Here is a 23,009-nt window from a genome sequence, read left to right as displayed (position 1 = left end):
AGAGGGAGAGATGACCTATATAGGATAGATACACCTCGTGATCCACGAACTCAACCTGTCTCCCTACAGTGTCACTGAGAGAGGAACAGAGAGCTGTGAGGGGTGGGACTTCTGAGAGGGGTGGAGCTGTGAGTGACAGGGCTGTTGAGGGGGGGCGGGGGTGTTGGCAGATAAGCTGAGAGAGGGGTAGGGCAGCTGAAAGAGGCCATGGTTTCTTTCATTATCTATTTAAATACCAAGAGAAGTATGGAGAAAATTTGCCCATAATCCATATCTATTAGAGGTGAAGAGAGCTGGCCATCCACCTTTTATAGTCCCATTAGATGGGGTTCAAAATTTTGATTAGTTTCAAGGCAGAACTTTAAAGTTGGAATAGCTGATGGTTTGTAGATGATCTTTGGCTGATGAACTTTTGGAATTTAAGAGAATTTTGCAGGTTCAATTCTATTTCAGATGGCAAGTGATATATTCTAGCAGCACTAGCTTTGCAGACAAGATAGTGTGCGTGATCAGTAAGTTGAACATGTTGTTATTTCAGATCTGAGAAAGTACCATGAGAAACAACAAGAAGGGCTGGTACTGTCAAAGCGTCCATTGGCAACTCTGAAATACTTTACAATGGCATTATTTCAATATATCGGGCAATCAATGCTCTACATTGCTTCACACAAGGTTCTCCTCCTGTTGGCTTGTCTCATCATTTTTGGTTGGAACAGACTTCTCATTGTTGAAGGACCACATAAGCAGGTAATGTAAGAACACACTGGTCAAGATGCTTTTGTTTATCTGGATGCCTTGTTGCACGATATGGTTTCTCTGCAGTATAGCTGAAAGTTTTCTTTAAGTACTCACATGCATATGCTGAAGTGACCTTTTCTGGTGGGAAAGTAGACTTCCTTGTTTGCTTGCCTGGTTCACAATGCTTGCAATGACACCTATTGAGTGTACTTATTGGGCATGGCAGTTCATTACAGAAGCATCAGCATACTTGCGCTATGCTTTCTGGTGGATTGGGCTTGGAATCGCATCATCAATTGGGTTGGGTGAGCGATTGTTGTATAAACTTTATGTGAATGCCAAGATGTGAAATGCCGATTCATATTTCTCTCTCTTTCTCATTTATTTTCATTATTCTTTCAACTATTGATGATCATGCACTACTCTGCAGGGTCAGGTTTACACACTTTTGTCTTATATCTGGGTCCTCACATAGCTATGTTTACAATGAAGGCCACACTTTGCGGAAGGGTGAATTTAAAACATGCTCCCTATGATACGGCATTATTTGGAAAGGATCCGACATGGGAATTCAAGGACTGTTTGGAATTTGGGAAGCCGGTGTATTCAAAAGGAGCTAGCTCTGAGCGCTTTAGGGTGCCCTTGCTGGCAATTCTACATGAAGTGCACTGGGAGGCTGTACTCTGGGGAGTTGGAACAGCACTAGGGGAGCTGCCTCCATATTTTGTTTCAAGAGCTGGTTCAAAGCAGCACCCCAACTTTATCATGCTTGCTTTATTATATTAAGTACGGATCTTTAATAGATCTGTAAAATGTTCCAGAGCTGCTGTCAAATTTATTTTAGCTGCACTTTCTTTGGGATGAGAAATGGGGATGTTATAGCATGCAACTTGCCCAGTTCATCCTATACATGGAAAGGTTTTATGGTTTGAAACTTTGTGATTGGAAACGTGTGGTGGATACTACCTACGGCATATACATGGAAAGGTTTATGGTTTGAAACTTCGTGATTGGAAAGTTGTGGTGGGTACTACCCACTGCATATGCATGGAAAGGTTTATGGTTTGAAACTTTGTGATTGGAAACTTGTGCATTGAAGTCAGCATATTCTTGTTGTGATTGATCATGTTAAGTTTAGAATAAAACATGCACTTCTCATTTGTTTATAATCATGTGGTAGTCATATACTATTGTTGTTGCTTGTGTGTTTCTCAAAGGTTTACCTTTTGGAGTATGAGCTTTTCCCTCCACCTTGTGGACATCAGTTTGCACCTATTGTCGCAACCCTTTGGGAAGATGCACTGCTCCTTTTCAGCATTTTAGTGTCATCCTTTGAGTACCTCCCTAGAATGTTGGTGTTCGAAGAACAGTGGTTAATTTCATCCCGGTTGAGTCTTGTTAACATTGTGCTGTTAGACTCCTATCCTCATTTCATACAGGGATGACTTAGTTCTTTTTCAAGAGACAAAAGAGGCATTCAAAAATGCTTAGATTGCTTTGAGCAAATATTGCAAGCACTGGAGGTTGCAGGAAGACCACGGCCTTTGTCATCGGAACATGAGACGAACAGGTGTCCTTTAACTTTAAAGGGGAAAAACTTGAAGTGGTCTCATTATACAAGTACATGGGACTAGAGTTTGAGAACAAATATAAATGGAATGCATCTGTGGAGGAAAAATAATGGGAGGTCTGAAAGCCCTTTACAGCTTCAAAAATAAATGTAGAAAAGAGCATTCATGGAATATGGACATGAGGAAGTTTCTGTACTACACAACATTAGTACATATGGATGGCAAGCTTGGGCACCTGGACTCTCTACAGAATATTGGAAAAGGATAGAGGCCATACAAACAATTCCTTATAGGAGAACTGGGGATTAAAGTGCAAATGCATTAATACATCGAGTACCTTAGCAAAAAAACTCGGATTACCATACTAAGCTATGGAAGCAACCAAAAGCATACTGGAGGAGTAAAATGGATGGAAAGATGGGGAATAAATGGGGATATCCCAAACAAAGAAGAGAGAATGAGACAACTGTTCATGCTGAAATCGTAAGAATATGAGAGAAATGGTAGAAAGGCTCTGGAAGGATCCAGGAAAGAAATGGAATTCTACAAGAAAGATTTCAACCCAATGGAAGGCAAGATTACCTTGGAGAAGATATGTCCGTATTCAACAGACAAATGATATGTCAGTATTCAAGAGACAAATGATATGCAGGATGAAACCAGCTCACATGATCTGGAAGTAGAAAAAGGCATATGGGCAAGACCAAGAATTTTAAGGAAAACAACCTACGAAATTTTCCAAGTCAACCAGCCAAATAGCTAGAAGCATATTTGAAGGCAGTTTTGGGACGCCGCAATAAAAGTCTGGATTCAGCACACAGGCTAGCCAGACATATCCTGGACACATAGACAATTCTAAAACATGTCCTGGGGGGTGCTCAGATGCACACTAACAGCTGTTCTTTATGTAGTTGCTAGTAACAAAAATTGTGATAGATTTTAGATTTGTTCCATACATCCTGATGGGTTTCTAATGGACCTCTCTCTCTCTCTCTCTCCCTATATATATGTAAACAATGATCCCTGTAGAAGCTGAGCTTCACTGGAAGCTCGCTCGGTTCCAACCAAGTCCTGAAAGTGTGTAGTTGCAAAAGATTCACATGAATAACCTGGTTGACCTCATGAGACAGGAGAGGGGAATAAGGTGCGTTAACGCTATACTGGAAGGGGGGGAGTCTATCCATGTGGAGTCCTAGTCGCTCAAACCATCTCTCTGTGCGTGCAAACCAGCATCTCTAGCCACAGTAATCTGCTGCGTCCAGAAGTGCAATCTCCGTACCCCCTAACCCGATATAGGTAGGTGATAACATGAAATGCTGCATCAAACTTTAGTGGAGATGATTCAAACTCAGCGTGACTGCTTATTGCGAATCATCCATGATCGTATAAGAATCTGTAGGCGCTCCACCCATGCCCACTCTATATCTGTCAGATCCGCCGGCTCCCAACTAGGGCTACCATACATCCCCCCTGGGCGGACCAAGGAGTCAAAAAGCAAGCCCTTGGTCTGTGGGTCCTGAAGCACTGTCTCTCTAGTCTGGCCAATGAAGCGTATCCTCTCCTTAGTCGGACCTGCATCGCCGGTCTCATAGTAAAGATGGGTCCAGAGAAGAGAACCCTTAGGTATGTATATAACTAAATAATCTCAAATGGCGACCCATCGAAAGTGAACTGCTCCTGGTGCATGTGTTGAAGATCATGACCTTGGTTTTACCAAGGTCGACCTTCAAATCATGGAATCACAAAAGGATTGTAGTGCATCTAGGTGTCTCTGTAGACCCTCTGATAAGAGTGCCACGTCATCTGTGTATAAGATCTAAATGAGAGTGCCAATGAGAGAGCATCCCTCCCCCCCAATGTCTGCATAACTCTCTCAAGCTCATCAATGTAGAGTCCAAACAGGGGTGGTGATAAAGGACACCCTTGTTTGACCCCAATAGTACTCGTGATCTTATTTGTCCATCCACACCCTACTCAAACTCTGCCTGAAACCTTGTCGTAAAGTGCCGTGACAGCCCAAATGATCTCCTGGTCATAACCCAAGTCCTGCAGATGCGGGCTCTCGGAACCGTATCAAAGGCTTTGCAGAAATTCACAAAGCAGCAAAAAACCCTCTGTTTTCGTGCCCTCTCCTCCTTAATGATACACCTAAGTGTGAGGACCATGGTCCCATAATCGCTCTAAGTCCCTGCATCTCTACAAATCAATTGACCTCAGAATCAAGAGCTGATGCATAAATCTTAGTTCTCCGGGTCCATGGGATCCCTCGCCTTGTGGATGGGTGAAATAGTGTTAACAGTCCATGTACGTGGGAACCCCAGACAAATAGCTTCTTTAAAGAGCTTTGCTAAGATCGGGGCTAGGGGATTAATCCCATATGCAATGAATTTAGTGCATAGGCTCTCATAATCTTTTGCTCGGCCATTATGAAGTTTCATCACGGCATTCTTCACATCCCCCCTAGTGAAGAGTGTGTGGGATATTGGGTGGGGTATGTGTGAGAGATCAGGAGCTGTTTGATCATAAAGTGTGCATGCATAATTATGCTAGACTTGAGTGTCAGTGAGTGGTGAAGGGAATCGCCCCTATAGAAATCTCTGCCAAAGGTCCTTAGAGTCGTTACTAAACATAATATTTAGTAGTTCCTCCTCGTTTCGGCGGAAGAAATCCAACCTCTTCCTACGTAGCAATCGACGGTACTCACGTAGCGTCTCTTTTTTGTTGGGGAGGTGGTTTTTGGTTTCGAATCTAAGTTGATGGCGTAAAGCCTTTGCACTCATCATCGTACCAGCTATTACAAGGGACGGTCCTAGGTGGTGGTGGACGAGTGGAACGAGTAGTGTGAGGGAAAGCGTGAAGGGCAGCCTCGTGTAGTGAGCGGGTGACTAGAGTAGCACCGTCCTCTAGTAAAGGTATAATGTCAATATATGTGAAGTATGTAAAGGTGAGCTGAATATATAGGCAACGGGTTGTGGTCGAAATGTATGTCATGATAAGTAGTGTGAGTGATTTGTGGAGTGGAAGGTGTTGTGAGATGGGGTGTAGAGATACTAAAGAAGAGGTATGTGTGCTCAGCCCTGGGAGGACAAGGTGCGGCCGTACAACCACTCATACGAGAGGCGAAGGTAGGGGATGCCATGATGTAATCAACAACGCTAGAGCGTCCTCTATGTGGGAAGCAAGTAAAACCACGTGAAGAGGGCCATCTATCAAGACCATTATAAATAATAAGATCATGCATCTTGCCTAGATCTAACAGAGCCTGCCCGTAAGATCGTCTGTCAGCTGAAACTTGTATCATACCTGTATCCTCAAGATGAATGTCTGGCAATAGAATGCTATCGTCTCTGAAATCGAGAAGTGGTATTTGACGGACCCCTGTCCTCGCGTTGAAGTTCCTAACCAGGAGGACTGCCCCATGGCTTGAGAAGTCGACAGTGTCATGGTAGAGAGCTGCGTATGGTGATGTTTCTGTCTCCTCTTGGGCATCTCGAGCAAAGTGGGAGGTCTCAGGGGGAAGTAGCATAGTGCAACGAACAATTCCCGGCAATCTATGTGTCGGATCTTGATCCAGAGAAATTTGGAGTGTGTATCTCTCCTCTTTATTGAGATGGTCTCTCAAAGGCCTGTAAAGAACTGCTACTCCTCCCGATCCTCGTACCCCCCCTGTGTTACTCGTCTCATCTCTGTAAGCAGACTCCCATGTGTACCCGTTGACTATTGGTAGTGGGCGCTCTGGAATCTTATGTGTCTCTGTATAAAAGACTATGTCACGATCTGTATAAGACTCCGAGAAGTTCCCTGGTTCTGACCATAAGGTACCATTACAGTTCCAAATGGCACAAGACAGGATCTTGGCATGCTGAGTCTCATAGACCTCGTCCCCCTATGTGGGATGAGGGGCAGATGCTCGACAGGAGCCCGTAAGGAGTCGTCCATCTCGAACCACCACACACTTTCCATCCTTGCGGGCCTGATCTCGCTGCTGTATCAGAGTGCGCCTCTCCTCAACCTATAAGGGGGGGGATATCGATGGCTGGTCCCATAAGACTGATCTACGCCGTAGAGCTGAGAGTCGTGCATGGGCATCATAGGATCATATGATAAGCGGCTGCTCTTCATTGTGGTCTCTCCCCACCCGCCATGCCCTCTCAATCCTGTGCTCAGCTACCCCAAGAGTAGTGACCATAAATGTAGTCGCATCGCTCATCGATGTAGCCTTGGTACATGGGATGCCATTGGCTCTGATGTTGAGAGCCTTACAGGCTCTATGCTGTTGCTCTATAAGGGTGGCCGAAACGGTTGCCTTCGCAAGTTCTCGTTTGGCCACGTCTACCCATCTAGATGTCTCCTCGACTATAGATTGCATGCTCACAATTTGTCGGAGGTGCAAGATGTCCTGTCTGAGCCCTTGGATGAGGCCAGTCTGCTTCTGAATGATGTGGGCCTGCTCCTGGGTGAAACGGGCTTGCTCTTGTGCGAAGCGAATCAACTCCACCTCGTGTACACGAATGCTATGTATCTCCATGACCAGAGACTCCCAGGCATCTGGTGATGGGGGGTCTGCTAGTCCTCGCCCAAGCTGGGTCTGAAAAGGTTGTGGTACAAAACTAGGGGAATGTGGCAAAATGCTGGGCAGTGATTGGGCGGCATGGGTGGAATGATACCAGCTGGATGTGGGAGAGATGGCTGGCTGAGAGGGAGAGGGGAAAGAAAAGTCGAGGAGTAGTGTGGGACAGTGTATGAAGCCTTCGATATAGGTGACATAGGTAATGAAGCGGATAGGGAGACTGTAACTGTAGCGGGAGAAGGAGAGAGGAGGAGATCGGTGTCATCGGAGAAAGAAAGAAAGAAAGAAAGAAAGAAAGAAATTTTATTAGAGTCTTCGGAAGACTGATGGGTCTATGAGAGTGGAAGAAAATCTGATACAAATCACAATAAGGCTGGAGCTTCTGAGACGAGCATCATCACCCATGCTGAATCCTAAGTCTGATCATACATAATCAAATACATCTGGGTGTAACAATGAAAAGAAAAAGACTGGAGCGGAGCGGAATCCTTCGTATGTCATGTCGCCCTGGCTGGTGCATAGCCGGTGATGGGATGCTGGTCCCGTTAAGGGGTGCTGTGCGTCTCGGTCTCCGGGACGAGGCTCGACGCAAGACCAGAGCCATCGTGACTCCTGTGGGACATATCCCGGGTCTAAACAATGACAGGAGGTCCCCCAGAGTGATCTGTGTGTCCCCTCGATGTCTCATGTGTCGTGTTGCGGTCGTCGGGTCGGGGTCTGTCACGTCTGCGGCTAGAGACTGGACGATCAATGTCACTCGATGGGAAGAATTCTGTGATCTTGCTCTGAGGTGTCTAATGATGTGGCCAAGCCCTGTCGCCTAAGTAAGTACTCTCTGTGTCGGATCCCCTCGTGAATGAAGGCCACGAGGCATCAATGATCTGGGTAGGCGACCTTGCTATAAGAAATCCTAGATTTACTATATTTAAAAATGTGCTAAGGAACAGAAAGGAGACTGAAATAGCAGAGAACAAGGAATAATTGTATTGCTTGAATGTTTGTAGGGTATCTGTTGTGTGTCATCCATACAATTGGGCCTCTCTTATATAGAGAGTGAAGAGTCATACATGAAAAGGTGTGTACTCCAAAGTGTATGTGCATGAAGAGGTGTGTACCCCTTGTGAAGGGTGTGACCCTTGATGAGAGGGTACATTACAATAGGAATGTCTCTTTAATAGAATGTCTCTTGTGAAGGGTTGTGCCTCATAGGAAGTGTCCTGTCGAAAGGGCATAGGGTTGTGCCTCATAGGAAGTGTCCCGTCGGAAGGCATACTCTTCTACAAGTGTCCATTCATCAAACCATCCATAAGTCTAGAAATAGAGAAAGGAATACGTCACAGATTGTGACATCCCCTCCCACTCAAAATAAGACCCTGGTGGAGATAATGAACTAATGTAGAAAATATCAGTGTAAATTCTGAAAATACTGCTGTAAAATGTTAGGGTACTCTTTCAGCCTCAGCCTTGGTTGTTTTCCACCTCACTCTGAGGGGGTTTTCTATTTATCCTCATGATTTCTTGATGTATTCCGCTTTGAGCTTGCTCTCGCGGGTTTTTCCTCTTACTTAATAGAAGTCTTTTTCTTGGAAAAAAAAGTCAGGGTACTGCTGTAAGTCTTCATTAGATTGCCAAGTAGTGTCGGAGTCGTCCAGATCTCGCCAAAGAAGAAGGAATTCTGTGATAAGTCGATGTCGAGTCTCTCGCTGTCGATGGTCCAGAATACGCTCAGGAATAAGGAGAACATAATCGTCTTTGATTTCTGGAACATAATCACCTGCAGGAGGAACTGCTTCATTGCCTAGAATGTACGTCTTTAGCCAAGAAATATGAAATGTCGGATGGATTTTACCCCATGATGGTAGTAATTCCAATTTGTAACTTAAAGGTGAATTTTTCTTGATGATCCGGAAAGATCCATAGTATCTTGGTCGCAACTTAGGAAACACAGACTTAACCCTCTTATAGCAATGTGGGGCTACAAATAATAGCACCATGTCACCAGTGTCAAATTCTAGGTGACGTCTATGTTTGTTGGCAGACCGTTGATACCGCTCTTGCGCTTTTCGCATATGATCCGTGACTTGGAGTAGAATGTCTTGCATTTCTTGAACTAGTTGATCGGCTAGGGCCACTCGATGTTGAAGTACAAAATTCGTTGGTACAATCGGAGTGTGTCCATAAGCTGCTTGAAATGGAGTCATGCTGATGGCACTATGGAAAGAGTTATTATAAGCGAACTCAAGGAGTGGTAGATACTCTTTCCAAGCTGCTAGGCGTGACTGAATATAATGTCGAAGCATTTCTTCCAGAACTTGGTTGACTCTTTCAGTCTGGCCATCTGATTCTAGGTGGTAGGCTGAACTGAACAGTAGAGTTGTAAAGATTCGAACAGTGAAATCCAAAAGTGGCTGGTAAACTTAGGATCTCTGTCGGATATGATATTCTTGGGCAATCCATGGTGTCGGAAGATGTGTTGTATGAAGAGTTTGGCTATGTCCGGAGCCTGTGCACTGCTTTTGCAAGCAACAAAGTGTGCCATATTGGACAATCGATCAACAATTACCATAATCTGAGTGTTACCTCTGGAGGATCGTGGTAGTGTTGTAATGAAATCCATGGAAATACTTTCAGTTGGAACTGGAAGAGGCTGAAGAAGTCCTGTTGGAAGTCGTCGGCTTGCTTTCATTTGTTGACAAGATAAGCAAGATGTAACCATTTTGATGACGTTGCTTTTCATCTGAGGCCAGTAGTATGTTGCACTGAGTAACCTATAAGTCTTGTTGGTGCCTGGATGGGCAGCATAAGGAACTACATGATGCTCTTTTAACAAAAGACGTTGAACATCCTTGCCATGTGGTACACAGACGCGATCTTGATAATACAGAAGGTCGTCCGTATAAGAATAGGATGAGAAAATCTTCTGTTCGGAAGTCGAAGGTTGATCTTTTGAAAGAACTTGTACTGCTGTGCCGAAGTCTTTATCATTGAAATACTTCCCTTTGAATGAATTCGGAACATCCACAGATAATGTAGAGATAACCATAGCTGATGCTAGAGTTAACCTGCTGAGAGCATATGCAACTACATTGCGTAGTCCTGGAATGTACTCAATGGTCATGTGAAAGTTGGCCAGAAACTCAACCCAGCGTGCTTGTCGAGCGTTCATGACTGGCTGAGTAAAGATATACTTTAGAGAGTGATGGTCTGTCTTGACCACCGAGTCGGCTCCCATGAGATAATGTTTCCAAGAGTGATAAGCATGTACAACGGCAAGAAACTCCTTATCATAAACCGGGTATTGGGTTTGGATATCAGAATGTTTATGGCTGTCAAAAGCAATAACTCTGCCTTCTTGCATCAAGACTGCTCCTGTAGCGATGTCTTAAGCGTCGGTCATGACCTCAAACGGAAGGTTTGGGTCAGCAATAGCCATAACGGGTGTGGTAGTGAGTGCTTGCTTGAGTTGTTGGAAACTATACTCTGTTTCTGGAAGCCACTGAAAAACTTCTGTGCTTTTCAATAATTCGGACATAGGAGCTGCGATTTCGGAAAACTGATAGACCTTTGTATGGTAGAAGTTTGCCAATTCGAGAAAAGAGCGGACATCATGAACATTCTCAGGAGTAGGCCAGTTTCGGATTACCTCGACCTTCTTGGGATCCACAGAGATGCCTTGAACAGAAATAACATGTCCCAAATATTTGAGTTGGGTCTTGAAGAACTCACTCTTCTCAATGTTGATGTAGAGAGAATTTGTGCGGAGAACTTCAAAAACTTGGTGAAGATGTTGTTTGTGCTCATGTAGGGATCTGCTGAAAACGAGGATGTCATCGAGGTAAACGATGACGAACTTATCGAGGAAAGGCCTGAAGATGTCGTTCATGAGTGTCATGAATGTGGCCGGGGCATTGTTTAACCCAAAAGGCATGACCAAACATTCATAGTGTCCATACTTTGTTCGAAAAGCTGTCTTGTACTCATCGCCTTCTCGTATGCGAATTTGATGATAACCTGAACGAAGATCAATCTTTGAGAATTGTGTTGCATGTAGAAGTTGATCGAAGAGGTCATCGATGTGAGGCAATGGATACTTGTTTTTGATAGTGAGCTTGTTGAGGGCTCGGTAGTTGATGCAGAGGCGCATTGACTTATTCTTTTTTTCCACAAGTAGTACAGGAGATCCGAAAGGGCTGCGACTGGGCCGAATGTGACCTTTGTCGAGTAGCTCGGTCACGTGTCTTTGGATTTCTTCATTTTGAGTGTAAGAAACCGGATAAGGAGGTTTCGACGGTGGATTACTGCCGGGAATAAGTTCGATTGGGTGATCCACTGGTCGTCGAGGTGGTAACTGCTTTGGCAATTCCTATGGAAAAATATCCAGGTAGGGCTGGAAAAAAGGTTGGTTGAGGTATTCAGGAGGATCCTTTGTTGGTGTCTCCTCTATTGCCATAACCAAAAGAAGTGAAGTCTTTACTTGACGTTTACGAACCCACTTCTTTACTTGTAGGGCAGAGGCAACTGGGGTTGAAGGAGAGTCCCTAGAACCAGTTAGCTCAATAAGTTTTCCCTGGTGGACAAACTGGATAGTATGGCTGCGAAAACTGATTGATGGATCATAGTCGTAGAGCCACTGTTGTCCAAGTATGACATCGTACCGAGAAAGAGGCATGATGTCGAAGTTCAACTTGTCCGTATAATGTTGGATGCGAAAAGACAAGTTTTTGATCCTGGTGTTGCACAAGAAAGTAGTTCCATTTTCAATCTGATAGTCCATGAGACTAGGACTGGTGGTCAACCGAAGTTTGTCGACGATAGAACTAGCTAGGAAGTTATGAGAGCAGCCACTGTTGATGAGGATAGTGACCGTTGTTCCACGAATCGATCCTTGAACACAAAGTACTTGAGTGGCCAGGGAAGGTTCGGGGTCGCTGGCAAGGCTTAGGTGGATGGTATTTGCCATTCGAACAGTTTTGCCTTTCTTGTCTTGTGCTGGGGTAGCATCTTCTGTCTAGGAAGTACTAGGTTCCATATTGGAATTTTGCTTTGGTCGCTTGGGACAATCGAACCATCTATGGTCGCCTGTACAGATGGTACAAAGTCCTTTTGTGATGGAGTTGTTCTTCTTGTCAGTGGCTGCACCTTTATGTTGGGGATGTCGGTGATGACTTTGTGAAGAAGAAGAGGCGCGATCCTTGAAGGAGTGCTTCTGTTGGAATCCAGAATGCGATTTCTGAGACTTCTGGGGATCTTGAGACTGTGGCTGACCTTGATTACCGGAGTTTTTTCGAAACCTGGTGTTATCTTGAGGGCGAGCACCTTTGGCCATAGTAGAGTTCTGTGTGCGATTAGCACTCTGCTTCCCTGTGTTTTGGAAATCTGTAATGCGCTCTGCGTAAGCAATAGCACCAGCCGTGGTGGTGATGTTAGCTTTAAGGACATTAATGCGTAACGAGGGATTTAGGCCTGAGATGAAAGCATGAAGGCGATCATCCTCAGTTAAACCATCAATCTCCAGCACCAATGTGGTGAATTGAGAGATGTAGGAAGACAGGGAGCCTGTTTGCTTTAACTGTCGGAGTTTTGATCGTGCTTGGAAGTTCGCATTGGCAGGTATGAACTGCTTACGGAGCACGTGTTCAAAACGTTCCCATGTTAACACACTTTTGCCGTCCTTTAAGCGTCTTTGCCACCATAGAAAAGCTGTATCCTTGAGGAGGGAGGCTGCCAAGGCGATCTTTTTGCCTTTAGTGAGGCCAACAGTATCAAAATACATGCGCATTTTTGCGAGCCATTGGTCAACTGTTCGGCGATTGCGTTGACCAGTGTAGGCTTCTGGAAGTTTGATGTCAAGTCTTTTAGTTTTGGAAGCTTGAAGTAAACGGTAGAGGGCACGTAGTTCAGTGTTTTCTACCTCAGGTGGGAATGAATCCGCATAGTCGTCTGGTTGCGTCACGCCATCCTCTGTATGGGTGGTACTGCGAGAATCTTGAAGTTGTTGGACTTTCTGGACCAAGTCGGAGATGCTGTCCTGAAGCTGGGAAATTTGAAGTTGCAGTAGTGTTTCGCCTTGTACGTTGACTTTAGGGGTCTTTTTTGGACTTGAGTCTTTGATCTCTGGAGAGGCTGCACGCGGGCGTTGCGACATATCTGAGGTCCCCGCGAGAAAAGCACGAACTTGCGCTCTAGTTTGTACCATTCCTGGAAGATTTGGGCTGCTCCCTGAGGTTGCTCATGTTGGAGGGGGCAGGCGAGGAACTCGGCCTGAGGCTCTCTCATAAAGTGCCATGACTACCCAGATGATCTCTTGATCAAATCCCAGTGTCTGTAGGCATGTGATGAGACGAGCTCGAGGTACTGTGTCAAAGGCTTTGCGGAAATCCACAAAGCAGCAATATACCCTCTCCTTTTGTGATCTGGCCTCCTCAATGACACTCCTGAGTGTGAGTATGTGATCCATAGTCCCATGGTCTTGCCTGAAACTACCCTGACCCTCTGCTCTAAGCCCTCTCATCTCTGCGAACAGGCTGACCGACGCATCCAATACAGCTGCATAGATCTTGGACATCGCATGTCCAATCATGATAGTCCTGTAGTTACTCCGGTCCATGGGATCCCCTGCCTGGTGGATGGGGGTGATGGTGTTGAGTGTCCAAGTGCGGGGGAAGCCAAGGCAAATAGCGTCATTGAATAGCTTTGCTAGGATTGGGGCTAACGTGTCAATCCCATATGCGATAAACTCAGTGTATAGCCCCTCGTGATCCTTAGCTCGGCCATTGTGCAGTTTCAATGTCGCGTCCTTGACTCCCCCTCTGGTGAACAACGTGCAAGTGGTGGGGCGAGGTGTGTTCATGAGATCTGGAGTGGGCTAGTGTGGGACATCATAAAGATGGTGTGCATACGTGTGCCAGACTCTCGTGTCGGTGAGAGGGGGAGGAAGTCGATGTCGGACCTCTTGTCATGGGTATATTTGTAGCTGAAGAAGTAGCTGGAGTGGATGTGGCTGCAGATGAGGCCATGGCTGAGGCTGAAGCTGAAGCTGAAGATGACGCAGATGCCGTCTTAGGAATTGCTTTACTATCCACTCAGAGTCCACTTTGATTGAGATGCTTTTTCATATCCTCGAGCTTCAATTGTATCCGCTGGTTTTTGTCCTCTTTCTTGATTTTGTCTTTTTCTTTCTCCCCTTTTCCCATTCGAGACCTGACTTCTGTTATCCTGTAGTTTTTTTCACATCATTTTTTGCAGGTCCTATGTGAGGGCATGACGAGCCCCCCCGTTGTCGGAAGGAGAGCTGTCATCAGAGAGAGGTTCGTGTGGAAGCGCATCCCGAAACGGGCTGCTGTGTAGAAATGCAGCCCAATACAGGCTGCTGGCTGTGGAAGCGGGCTGCGGAGGAGGCCGGGCAAACAGCAGGAAGGAGGGAAGGGCAGGTGCGGAGAGGCAGAGCGGAGGTGGGAGGAGCTAGAGCGGAGATGGGGGAGTGAAGGTGGGCGGAGGGGCAGAGTGGGAGGTGCGGGGAGAGGGGGCTGCCGCAGCCAGTGGAGCAGCAACATCGGAGGTAGGAGCTGCAGCGGGCAGGGGGGCAGCAGAGGTGGAGGAGTAGGAGCGGATCAGCAGTGGAGGTGGAGGAGCTAGGCGGGCGGAGGAGTAGGAGCTAGGTGGGCGGAGGCAGAGGCGAAGCAGGAGCGGAGGGGCAGAGCAGAGGTGGGCGGAGCAGGAGCGAGAAGGGCAGAGAGAGAGAGAGAAAGAAATATATATTAACGTCTTCAAAAGCCCTCACGGGACTATGAGACAAAGTGCGCACATAAAAAAGGGTACACACCAAACATCAGTTATAGACTGAGAGTCTCTTGGAAGTGCATATACCACTCCCAAAGTTATTATAGATTAGCTACATTGTACTAGGTAGTCAGCCTGTGTTACATCAGTTTGTGCTTTTCCATCTCTGTAGACAGCCCATTTCCCTTCTTTGCAAGTGTCCTTCACTTTGTTCAACTCTGTGGACTTCATTTTGAGCTGAATTGGGGTGAGCTCCTCTGATATCCATACTTTGGTACCTCTTCAACTTATTTGTTTGCATGAGAAATTTGATTCTTGCTTTCTTGTCATTGAGCACCACTTTGGCTTGTGTCATGTCCTTTAAGTCCCACTCAATCTGAGGGGTTGCTGCTATGATATTATCAATTTTCTCTACCAGGTTCCCTTCATGCCAATCTTCAGGTGGACTTGGTACCTCTTCAACTTATTTGTTTGCATGAGAAATTTGATTCTTGCTTTCTTGTCATTGAGCACCGCTTTGGCTTGTGTCCCAATAGGCAATCTGAGGGGTTGCTGCTATGATATTATCAATTTTCTCTACCAGGTTCCCTTCATGCCAATCTTCAGGTAGTCCTCCAATGCGTAGACATCGAGCATTAGCAGCCCTTTTTATCTGCTCTTGTACCTCTCCATATACTCCACTTTTGTTAATTTTGTTGTCCATTGTTGCTGAGATTTTCTCTTTGATTGATTTGACCTCATTGGTGACCATGTCCTGGACTTTAGTTACCAACTGTGGTGCAGGTGCTGCTTCCCTGTGTATCTGTAGTACTTCCTGTATGATGTCTTGCTTGCCATTGTTCTCCATCTCCTTCACTTTCTTCCCGAGGGCTGCAACCATAAGTCTGAGCTCCCTTACTTCCTGTTGTAGAAATCATATGTGCTCTTCTGGGTCTAAGCTTACCCTCCGCTTGTAATGCAATGTGTATGGGCTGGGTGTTGCTGCGATGTCGGAGTAGGAGGGTTTACTGATAGGGGTTGCAACAAAGGTCTTCACCTTTGGGAACTCCATGTTGGCCTTTGAATAGATGGGGGCCCTCTTGCTGTCTCTAACACCCTAGACTGAGCCTAGGGGCTCAGCTCAGCCTGGGGGCTGAAGATAGGGCTACCCCCTCTTGTGCGACCTAGATTCGAGATGGGTTACTGCTGGTGATGTCGTTGCTGTCATGACCTAGTCCTGGGCGTCGCCTCTTGCCGGTGTACTGCTGCTGTACTATGCTGCTGTTGCAACAGCAGACAGAAGGAGACGGGAGCGGGAAAGGCTAAGTGCTAGGCGCTAGGCGGGAACGGGAGGTGCACGCGGAGAAGAAGCGCAGGAGTGGGAGAGACCGATGGAGCGGGAGAGCTAGGGAGAGACGGACGGAGAGAGAGAAAAGAAAGATGTATTAACGTCTTCAAGAGGCCTGGCGGGCCTATGAGACAAAGTACAAAACCAAAAGTAACTCATACAAGCCGCTATGGGCTGAAGCAAAGGGCGCACTAAGGCCCTTGTTGAAAGCTAAAGTGATAAGGTAGTGAGCATAATAGCAAAATGACAAAATAGTATCAATTGGACAGAGCTAATGCTCCTAGTAGATGCACCGGGTCCCATATATCTGGGTGCCCTTGTGGCTCTCTGATGGGATGCGAGGATCTCTCATATATCTGTTTGTCGAGCCATCTCTCTAGGCGGTGGAGGGCGTGGTCTCCTCAACCTCTGTGTCTGGTGGGCTACGTCAAGGGTGACGCCTCGTCTATAGCGGTCTCCTCTGAGGAGGGCTGAAATAGACCGGACCTCGATCGTGCATGTGGTCACTCCCTGCGCTGCATGCAGAGTGTTTCTGGCAGTATCGTGGTGGTGGCTCTCATTGCTAATCCATAATGCTCTCATCTCATCCAGTTCCTCTCCCACAATCTTCTCGATAGTTGACTCAGAAGCATAAATATATAACACGTGCCTGTGCTTGGTCAATCTCGGTGACCTGTGGCATCGACGCTTGCCACTCTCTAGTCTGTTGCATCAATGTATCTCTGTGTCGACGCATCTCAATCAGATAGAGCCAAGCCGTGTAAGCGGACCAAAGCCAAGCCCCTCTTGAAAGACGCAATGATATCGCCCTCGGATCTCATAGTAGATTGGGCAAACACATAGAAAGTGCTCCTTCGTCTCGACTTTCCCCATCGGGCATAGACTACAGATCCTCTGCTCTCTGTGTATGGCTGCAACTCTCCTTGCCTCAATCCTCAGCTTTTGTGACGAGACTCGCAACTCTCCGATGGCGATCCTCAGTGCGTGTGAGACTCTCTTATCCTCGAGATACTGAGGTATGATGACAAGACCATACTCCGAGACCCTTAGGAAGTAGTCATGGTAGAACTGGATCTTGGTGGGGAGCTCCTCTCCTCCCCAAGCCTCGGACGTATGAAGCTGGGGGAGGTCCAACCGTATGATACGGTTGATCTCATCTTGTGGGATCTCATCTCGGGTGGTGCATCCATGTTGTACTGAAAGGGGGGAAGTCTGTCCATCTGAATGCCATGGCTACCAAACCATGTGGATACCCGTGCGTACCATGCTGTATCAACACAGCTCTTTGCCAGTCGCTTGGAAGACTCCAATGCCAGCCTCGATAATCTTCACTGGGGTAAGGCCCAGACCTTTTAAGGAATGTCATTGTCTCAAAGATGGCATCAAACTTGGAGAGGGGTCATGGCGAACTCTCCCTATCTAATCTGATGGAAGATCGAGGGCGTACTCTGAATCATCCCAGTTCCCATGATCACCTGTAGCCTCTCAAATCTCTTCCACTCTGTTGCTGAAATGTCACTCCCCAAAAGGGTGCTGCATACATGGCGGCTGGTCTCACCAGGGTGTCAAAGAGCCAACCCTTCGAAGGGTCTTGGAAGTGTGCCTGGAAGCACTGCTTCTCTAGTCGGGCCAGAGTACTCAGCCCTCGTGTGAGTCATGATGTGCACGGGTCATCGTGAAGCCTGGCCCGATGAATACTACACCCAAATATGTGTAAGACCGCACAATCTCCACTGGCTCATCTTGATATGTGAAGCTATGGCGACAGGACACTGCTTGCGAGTGTTGAAGGTCATAACCTTGTTCTTCCCAAGGTTAACCGTCAAGTCTCCAAAATATTTCATATTTTTTGAAGTATAAACCTTAGTTTGTACATTACCACCAGAATGGATTTGATCGAATCTAGCACCTCTGCTTCCTGCTTGTCTTTGCCAATAACACATCCAAAAAATCATGGCTTTCTCGCCTTGCTTCCCTCCCGAGATGCTCACTTACTATTTTACTCATGTACTCGTCCAATCGCCCGCGCACTTGATACATGCGACGCTTGGTCATCATGTCCAACCATCCAAGCAAGGGAACATAGTCCCCTATCAAGGGAGAGAGCACTACTTCTTTGAAGTCCTCAAAAACATCATGCAATCTTCGATAGACCACTCGGGGCACGCACTCTCCCTTTGACGGACTCATGTAGATCCATTACCTCCCAAATCATGATCTTTGGGAGCTACATTTCCTGTAACCTCTTGATTAGGCAGGAGCGCGAGACAATATCAAATGCCTTACGAAATTCTACAAAGCAAGTGTAGACTTTCTGGTGCCTCGACTACGCCTACTCAATGATAGCCCTCAACGTGAAGATGTGGTCTAGGGTGGACTGTTGTCTATGAAAACCTGCCTGCCCAAGAGCCCACTGCTCGTGACCCTCGGTGTGGCTGCTGATCTCCCTATCTAGTATCGACCCATATATCTTAGCCAGAGTGTGGCCAATCATGAGAGTATGGTAGTTCCCAATGTCCATGGGATCACCTGCCTTGTGTATTGGTACTATGGTGGTAGTGCTCTAGGTAGCCACGAAGCCATGTCATATGAACAGCTCCGCTAATACCAGGGTCAAGACCTCTTGCCCATGTGCAAAGTGCTGAGTACGTAGCCCCTCATGATCTTTGGTGGTCTCCGGTTGTGAAGACGGAGAAGGGCAGCCCCTCATGATCTCTGATGGTCTCCGGTTGTGAAGACGGAGAAGGGCAGCCGTACATTCTGTGCAGTAGCACATAGAGGGTTTGGTGTCAAGTAGTGTTTGACCTGGGACATCATAGAGGGAGCATGCATATGTGTGCCAGACAGTGATGGGGATGGGTGGCTTCGCCTCCGATAAGAGCCCCCATCCTGTAGTAGGATCCCCCTTGCGAAAGGATCTGATCACCTCATCCATCCTATGTATGAGGAAAGCCCGCTTCTTATGCTGTGTCACTCGGCATGAGATCCGATGTGCCTCTAGTGAAGTCAAATGCCCTAGTGCTTGCTCACGTGTGAGGTGGGCTCTCATCTCTCTACACACTTTTCGGACCTGGTTGGAACCGAGTGAACTCCCAGTGAAGCTTAGCTTCTATAGAGATCACTTCTTACATATCACAGCGGACGGTTTCATTGACCCACCTGGATACACACAGATTCACCTACCCCACTCGATGAGGATCTCTCTTGGGCAGTTCCGAGTCTCTTCACATAGACTTCGCATCGAGAGCGGCAGAGCAAAGCGACTACCCAGGGAGCGGCGCATATGCACACTATGTGACATACAGGAGGTTGAGACAGAGGAGCATTTCATCTTCAGGTGTCCTGTGTACTATGAGATCCGAGGACGTTTCCATTGCCTCTTCAGAGATAGTTATGGGATTTTAGCCCATTTCCTCTCCTACCCAGACTAGCGGTGTTTGGCAGGTTTCATTCATGAGGCACTTAGACACCGCGAGAGGATACTCCGAGCATGGAGACAGGAGTAGACTTCTTCCTCGGTTGATCCCTCTTAGAGCTCTATCACGGAGTTCTTTCAGCTAGATCACATGGACCCCAACGAGACGAGGCCTCGACATGACCGTGACCCGGAGCCCGTGACCCGACAGCTCAGACAGAGGGTCGACACACAGATTACACTTGGAGACATCCCCTCCTTGTTTAGAGTTGGAGCCCGACCGATGGGGGTCACAGTAGCCCTGGTTAGACGCAGAGCTACGACCAGGAGACGTGCCAGGGCTGCACCTCTGAGTGGCCGACATCACTCTATTACCGACTTCATGCCTCCACTGCCTCATCCATCCTGATATCTTGCTGTTGCTGGGGATGATGATGATATTGATGATGATGCTGAGATTGATATATAGTCGACCATCGACATGACTATGTTGTACTTAGGACTTAGTACTGTCATTCTGCATTTTTTGCATTTTTTGCATTTTGCAGTGACTCATCGGTCTTCCGAAGACTTAATAAACTTTCTTTCTTTCTTTCTTTCTTTCTGCACTCGTCGTCAAACCAGGGGTTTCGGGACATCTTTCTGTTTGGGACACGTGCAGATCGAGTTGTGGGAAAGGATCTGGTGGCAGCATCTTGTATCACTGAGATGAGTTTCTTAGGCATAGGCGAGGTCCATCCCATCTCCAAGTAAGGTTGCGACCTCTGAGGCCAGGTTGCTCACGTATACTTGGTCAAGAGCACGATCAAAATGGATTTGGACATGAGTGGGTGTAGGGGGGGCCCTCCTCATGACTGTCATGGCATCTGAGATACAGAAGGCAAGGTATCACTGGTTGGCACTGAGCGGAGGAGGGGGCACAATAAAATCGTGTATCTGTGAGGCAAAGTCTAGTGGACCCAACAGGTAGTCTACTATGCTTCTTCCCTTGCCATGTGGGAAACAAGTGAGCCCACTAGATGATGGCCATCTCCGAAGACCATTGTATATGATCAAGTCATGGATAGCAGCTCGAGTAGATGTCTCCGGTTTGCTATCACTGGTGCATTTGCATATCTGTTGACTGCCTCACTATCCCTAACTGTGCTGCATCCATCTCCGGCACTATGAGAAAGTCATCATCGAAATCTAGTAGGCTAACCTATTTGTTTCTAGTACGTGCATTGAGGTCACCAAGGAGGAGGGTGTCCCCTTGTCTAGCGAGCTCCGTGATGTTGTAATATGAGCTGTGCCCTCCGTTTGACTTCTCGTGCATAGGATGATGTATCTGGGGGGAATTAACACATTGCAATGAAGATTGGACGTGTATCTGGTAGCTGAACTTGCACCCACATATGTCATGCGTGTTTCTCTCTCTGGATCACATATATGAGTGGTCTCTAAAAAGGACAGCCAATGCCTCTCGACCCCCGTGTTCCACTGTCTCCTCTCATCTCTTTCCTATGGGCTGATTCCCAGATATATCCTGTCACTATCGGCAGCCCTCTCTCCGGGCTTTCATGGGTCTCGGTGTAGAAGATCATGTCTCTGTCGGTATATGTTTCCAAGAGCCCAGGATCGGACCAAAGGCCACCATTGCAATTCCACACTGCTACTTTCCGCCCCCTTTGTGTATCCAGCCCATTGGTCCAACATGTCATAATTCCCCATCCTCTTTCTCCCCCCTGTCTATTCTTTCTCTGATGATCACTTTGCCATCTCTGTAGGCAGCCCATTTTCCTGCCTCTCTTTCTGCCACTACTCTTACCATTCCCTCCCTCCCGTGTTCCTGTTGTAGGAGAGTGAGGTCGTCATCCAAGTATATCTTTGCCCCTTTCAGAGTTGCCCTCATAGTCATGAGGGTAGATCTATCCATGGCAGTCCGGAGTTTCAGCACTAAAGGTCTTGTTGGCATCTCTGTCTTGCCTACCCTCCAGGCTGTCTCACACGTGAGATTGACGACCATATTAATGAACAAAACTTGGGAATTTGCCATTGGAGTATCTCCCACTGTTAAGCCTCTTACCAGCACGCTTAATGCTTTGCAGGCCCCTCCTTTTCTCTTCTTCGAGAGTTTCTGAAATGAATTCCTTCCTAGGGGCTGCTGCTCCCTTTTTGACCACTTCTGTCCATTCAAGCATCTCTTCTCTTCGCTTTTGTGTAATTTCAGCATGTTTGCCATTCATTGTGGCCTGCATGGCAGCCATCTCCTTCTTGAGGGTTGCATTTTCTGCTCTAAGCTCCTCCATGCCTTTGCAGCCCCCTTTTGAGGTCTCTTGCATATCTCTCATTCGCTGTAGTTCAGTCCCTAGTACATGTATCTTGTCATTGAGGCTGGTTCTCTCAGTTGCCCATCCTACTTTCTCGTTCTCCCATTCTTCACGCTTTGCCTTTTCTTTCCTCCACTCCTCCTATATTTTCCTTTCTTGCTTCTTGAATTCCTTTAGTGCCTGGTCCACGTGAGCCTTCTCAGCCACTAAAGCCACATTTGTGGCTTCCAAACTATCGGTCCTCCCAATGGGCAAGGCATATTTTGTTGATGGATGCACACACAGATATCACAGCCACATGACATCGTAGAGATCGAAGACTTGGGAGTATGTTTTGATGCGATTTAGGGGAGATGCCCTTGTCTCTTAACTCATGGTCACATGGATATGAGTCATTAGAGATGTGCCACACTTTCTGTACATGAGGTCACTTGACTTAAATCCAAACTCAGGACGCCTAGCATGGTTCACCGTCTAAACATTAGGAGATTGTTGGCTTCTTCTTCACAAGAGAAGTGACTGTCACAAGGCCTTGCATCTGTCAAGGTACCAAACATCAGGATACCATTGGCTGCTTCTTCACCAGAGAATTGGTTGGAGGGAATTGGGTGGTAACGAGATTGGATACAAGATCTGCTAGCATGGGGGCCGAGAGGATGACGAGGGGATGAGAGGTGGTGAGGGAGGCTAGCGGGGGGTTGAAAGGCGGTGAGGGGACTTGAGATGGGGTGAGTGGACCTGAGAGGTTGAGATGCAACGTGAGGGGGCCTTAGAGGTTGGCGAGGGCAGCGAGCGGCATGAGGGAGGGATGAGAGTGGAGAGGAGCTAAGGGTCAAGGCAGACAGGGGCTGGGGATAGAGAGGGGCTGAGTGTGTGAGGGTGGACAGGAGCGTGAGGGCGGAGAGGGAGTTGGCGAGGCAGAGAGGGGTTGGTGAGACAGCAACGGCTTGAAGGGCTGGCGAGGCAGAGAGGGGCTGGTGAGGCAGCGAGCGGTGGTGTGAGGGGCTGGCGAGGGCTGAGGGCTGAGTGGCCGAGAGGCTGGTGAGGGCAGAGAGGCTGGAGAGAGAGAAGGAAAGTTTATTAGGGTCTTTGGAGAGAGAGAGAGAGAGAGAGAGAGAGAGAGAGAGAGAGAGAGAGAGATGATATGTTTGTATTAGAGCCTGGTTGAGACCTTTCAGGATTTATGGGATTGGCGATCACTAGTAACTTATACTGATCCCCTACAACCAATGATAGAAAATATTACAAACTTGCTATGTATTGAGTGCTAGCTTGGGTGGAGAGAGAGAGAGAGAGAGAG

General features: G+C 47.1%; 1 protein-coding gene across 2 annotated transcripts in view; it reads left to right on the top strand.

Moving 5' to 3' along the window:
- LOC147886016 (vacuole membrane protein KMS1-like) overlaps positions 1-23,009 on the top strand; it is an 89,256-nt gene that overhangs the window by 29,457 nt on the left and 36,790 nt on the right. For both annotated transcript variants that reach the window (XM_087396455.1, XM_087396454.1), the window contains 3 exons: positions 539-747; positions 965-1,043; positions 1,169-1,477. In XM_087396455.1, the coding sequence (XP_087252581.1) occupies positions 539-747; positions 965-1,043; positions 1,169-1,477 (597 nt within the window). The remainder of the gene's footprint in view (positions 1-538; positions 748-964; positions 1,044-1,168; positions 1,478-23,009) is intronic.

This window comes from Dipteris shenzhenensis, chromosome 25, assembly GCF_047967505.1.
Source record: "Dipteris shenzhenensis isolate YYH24624 ecotype China chromosome 25, Dip_SZ_1.0, whole genome shotgun sequence".
In the NCBI taxonomy this organism is placed as follows: domain Eukaryota; kingdom Viridiplantae; phylum Streptophyta; class Polypodiopsida; order Gleicheniales; family Dipteridaceae; genus Dipteris; species Dipteris shenzhenensis.
Note: the sequence above shows the minus strand (reverse complement) of the source record. Positions and strands in the feature narration are given on the sequence as shown.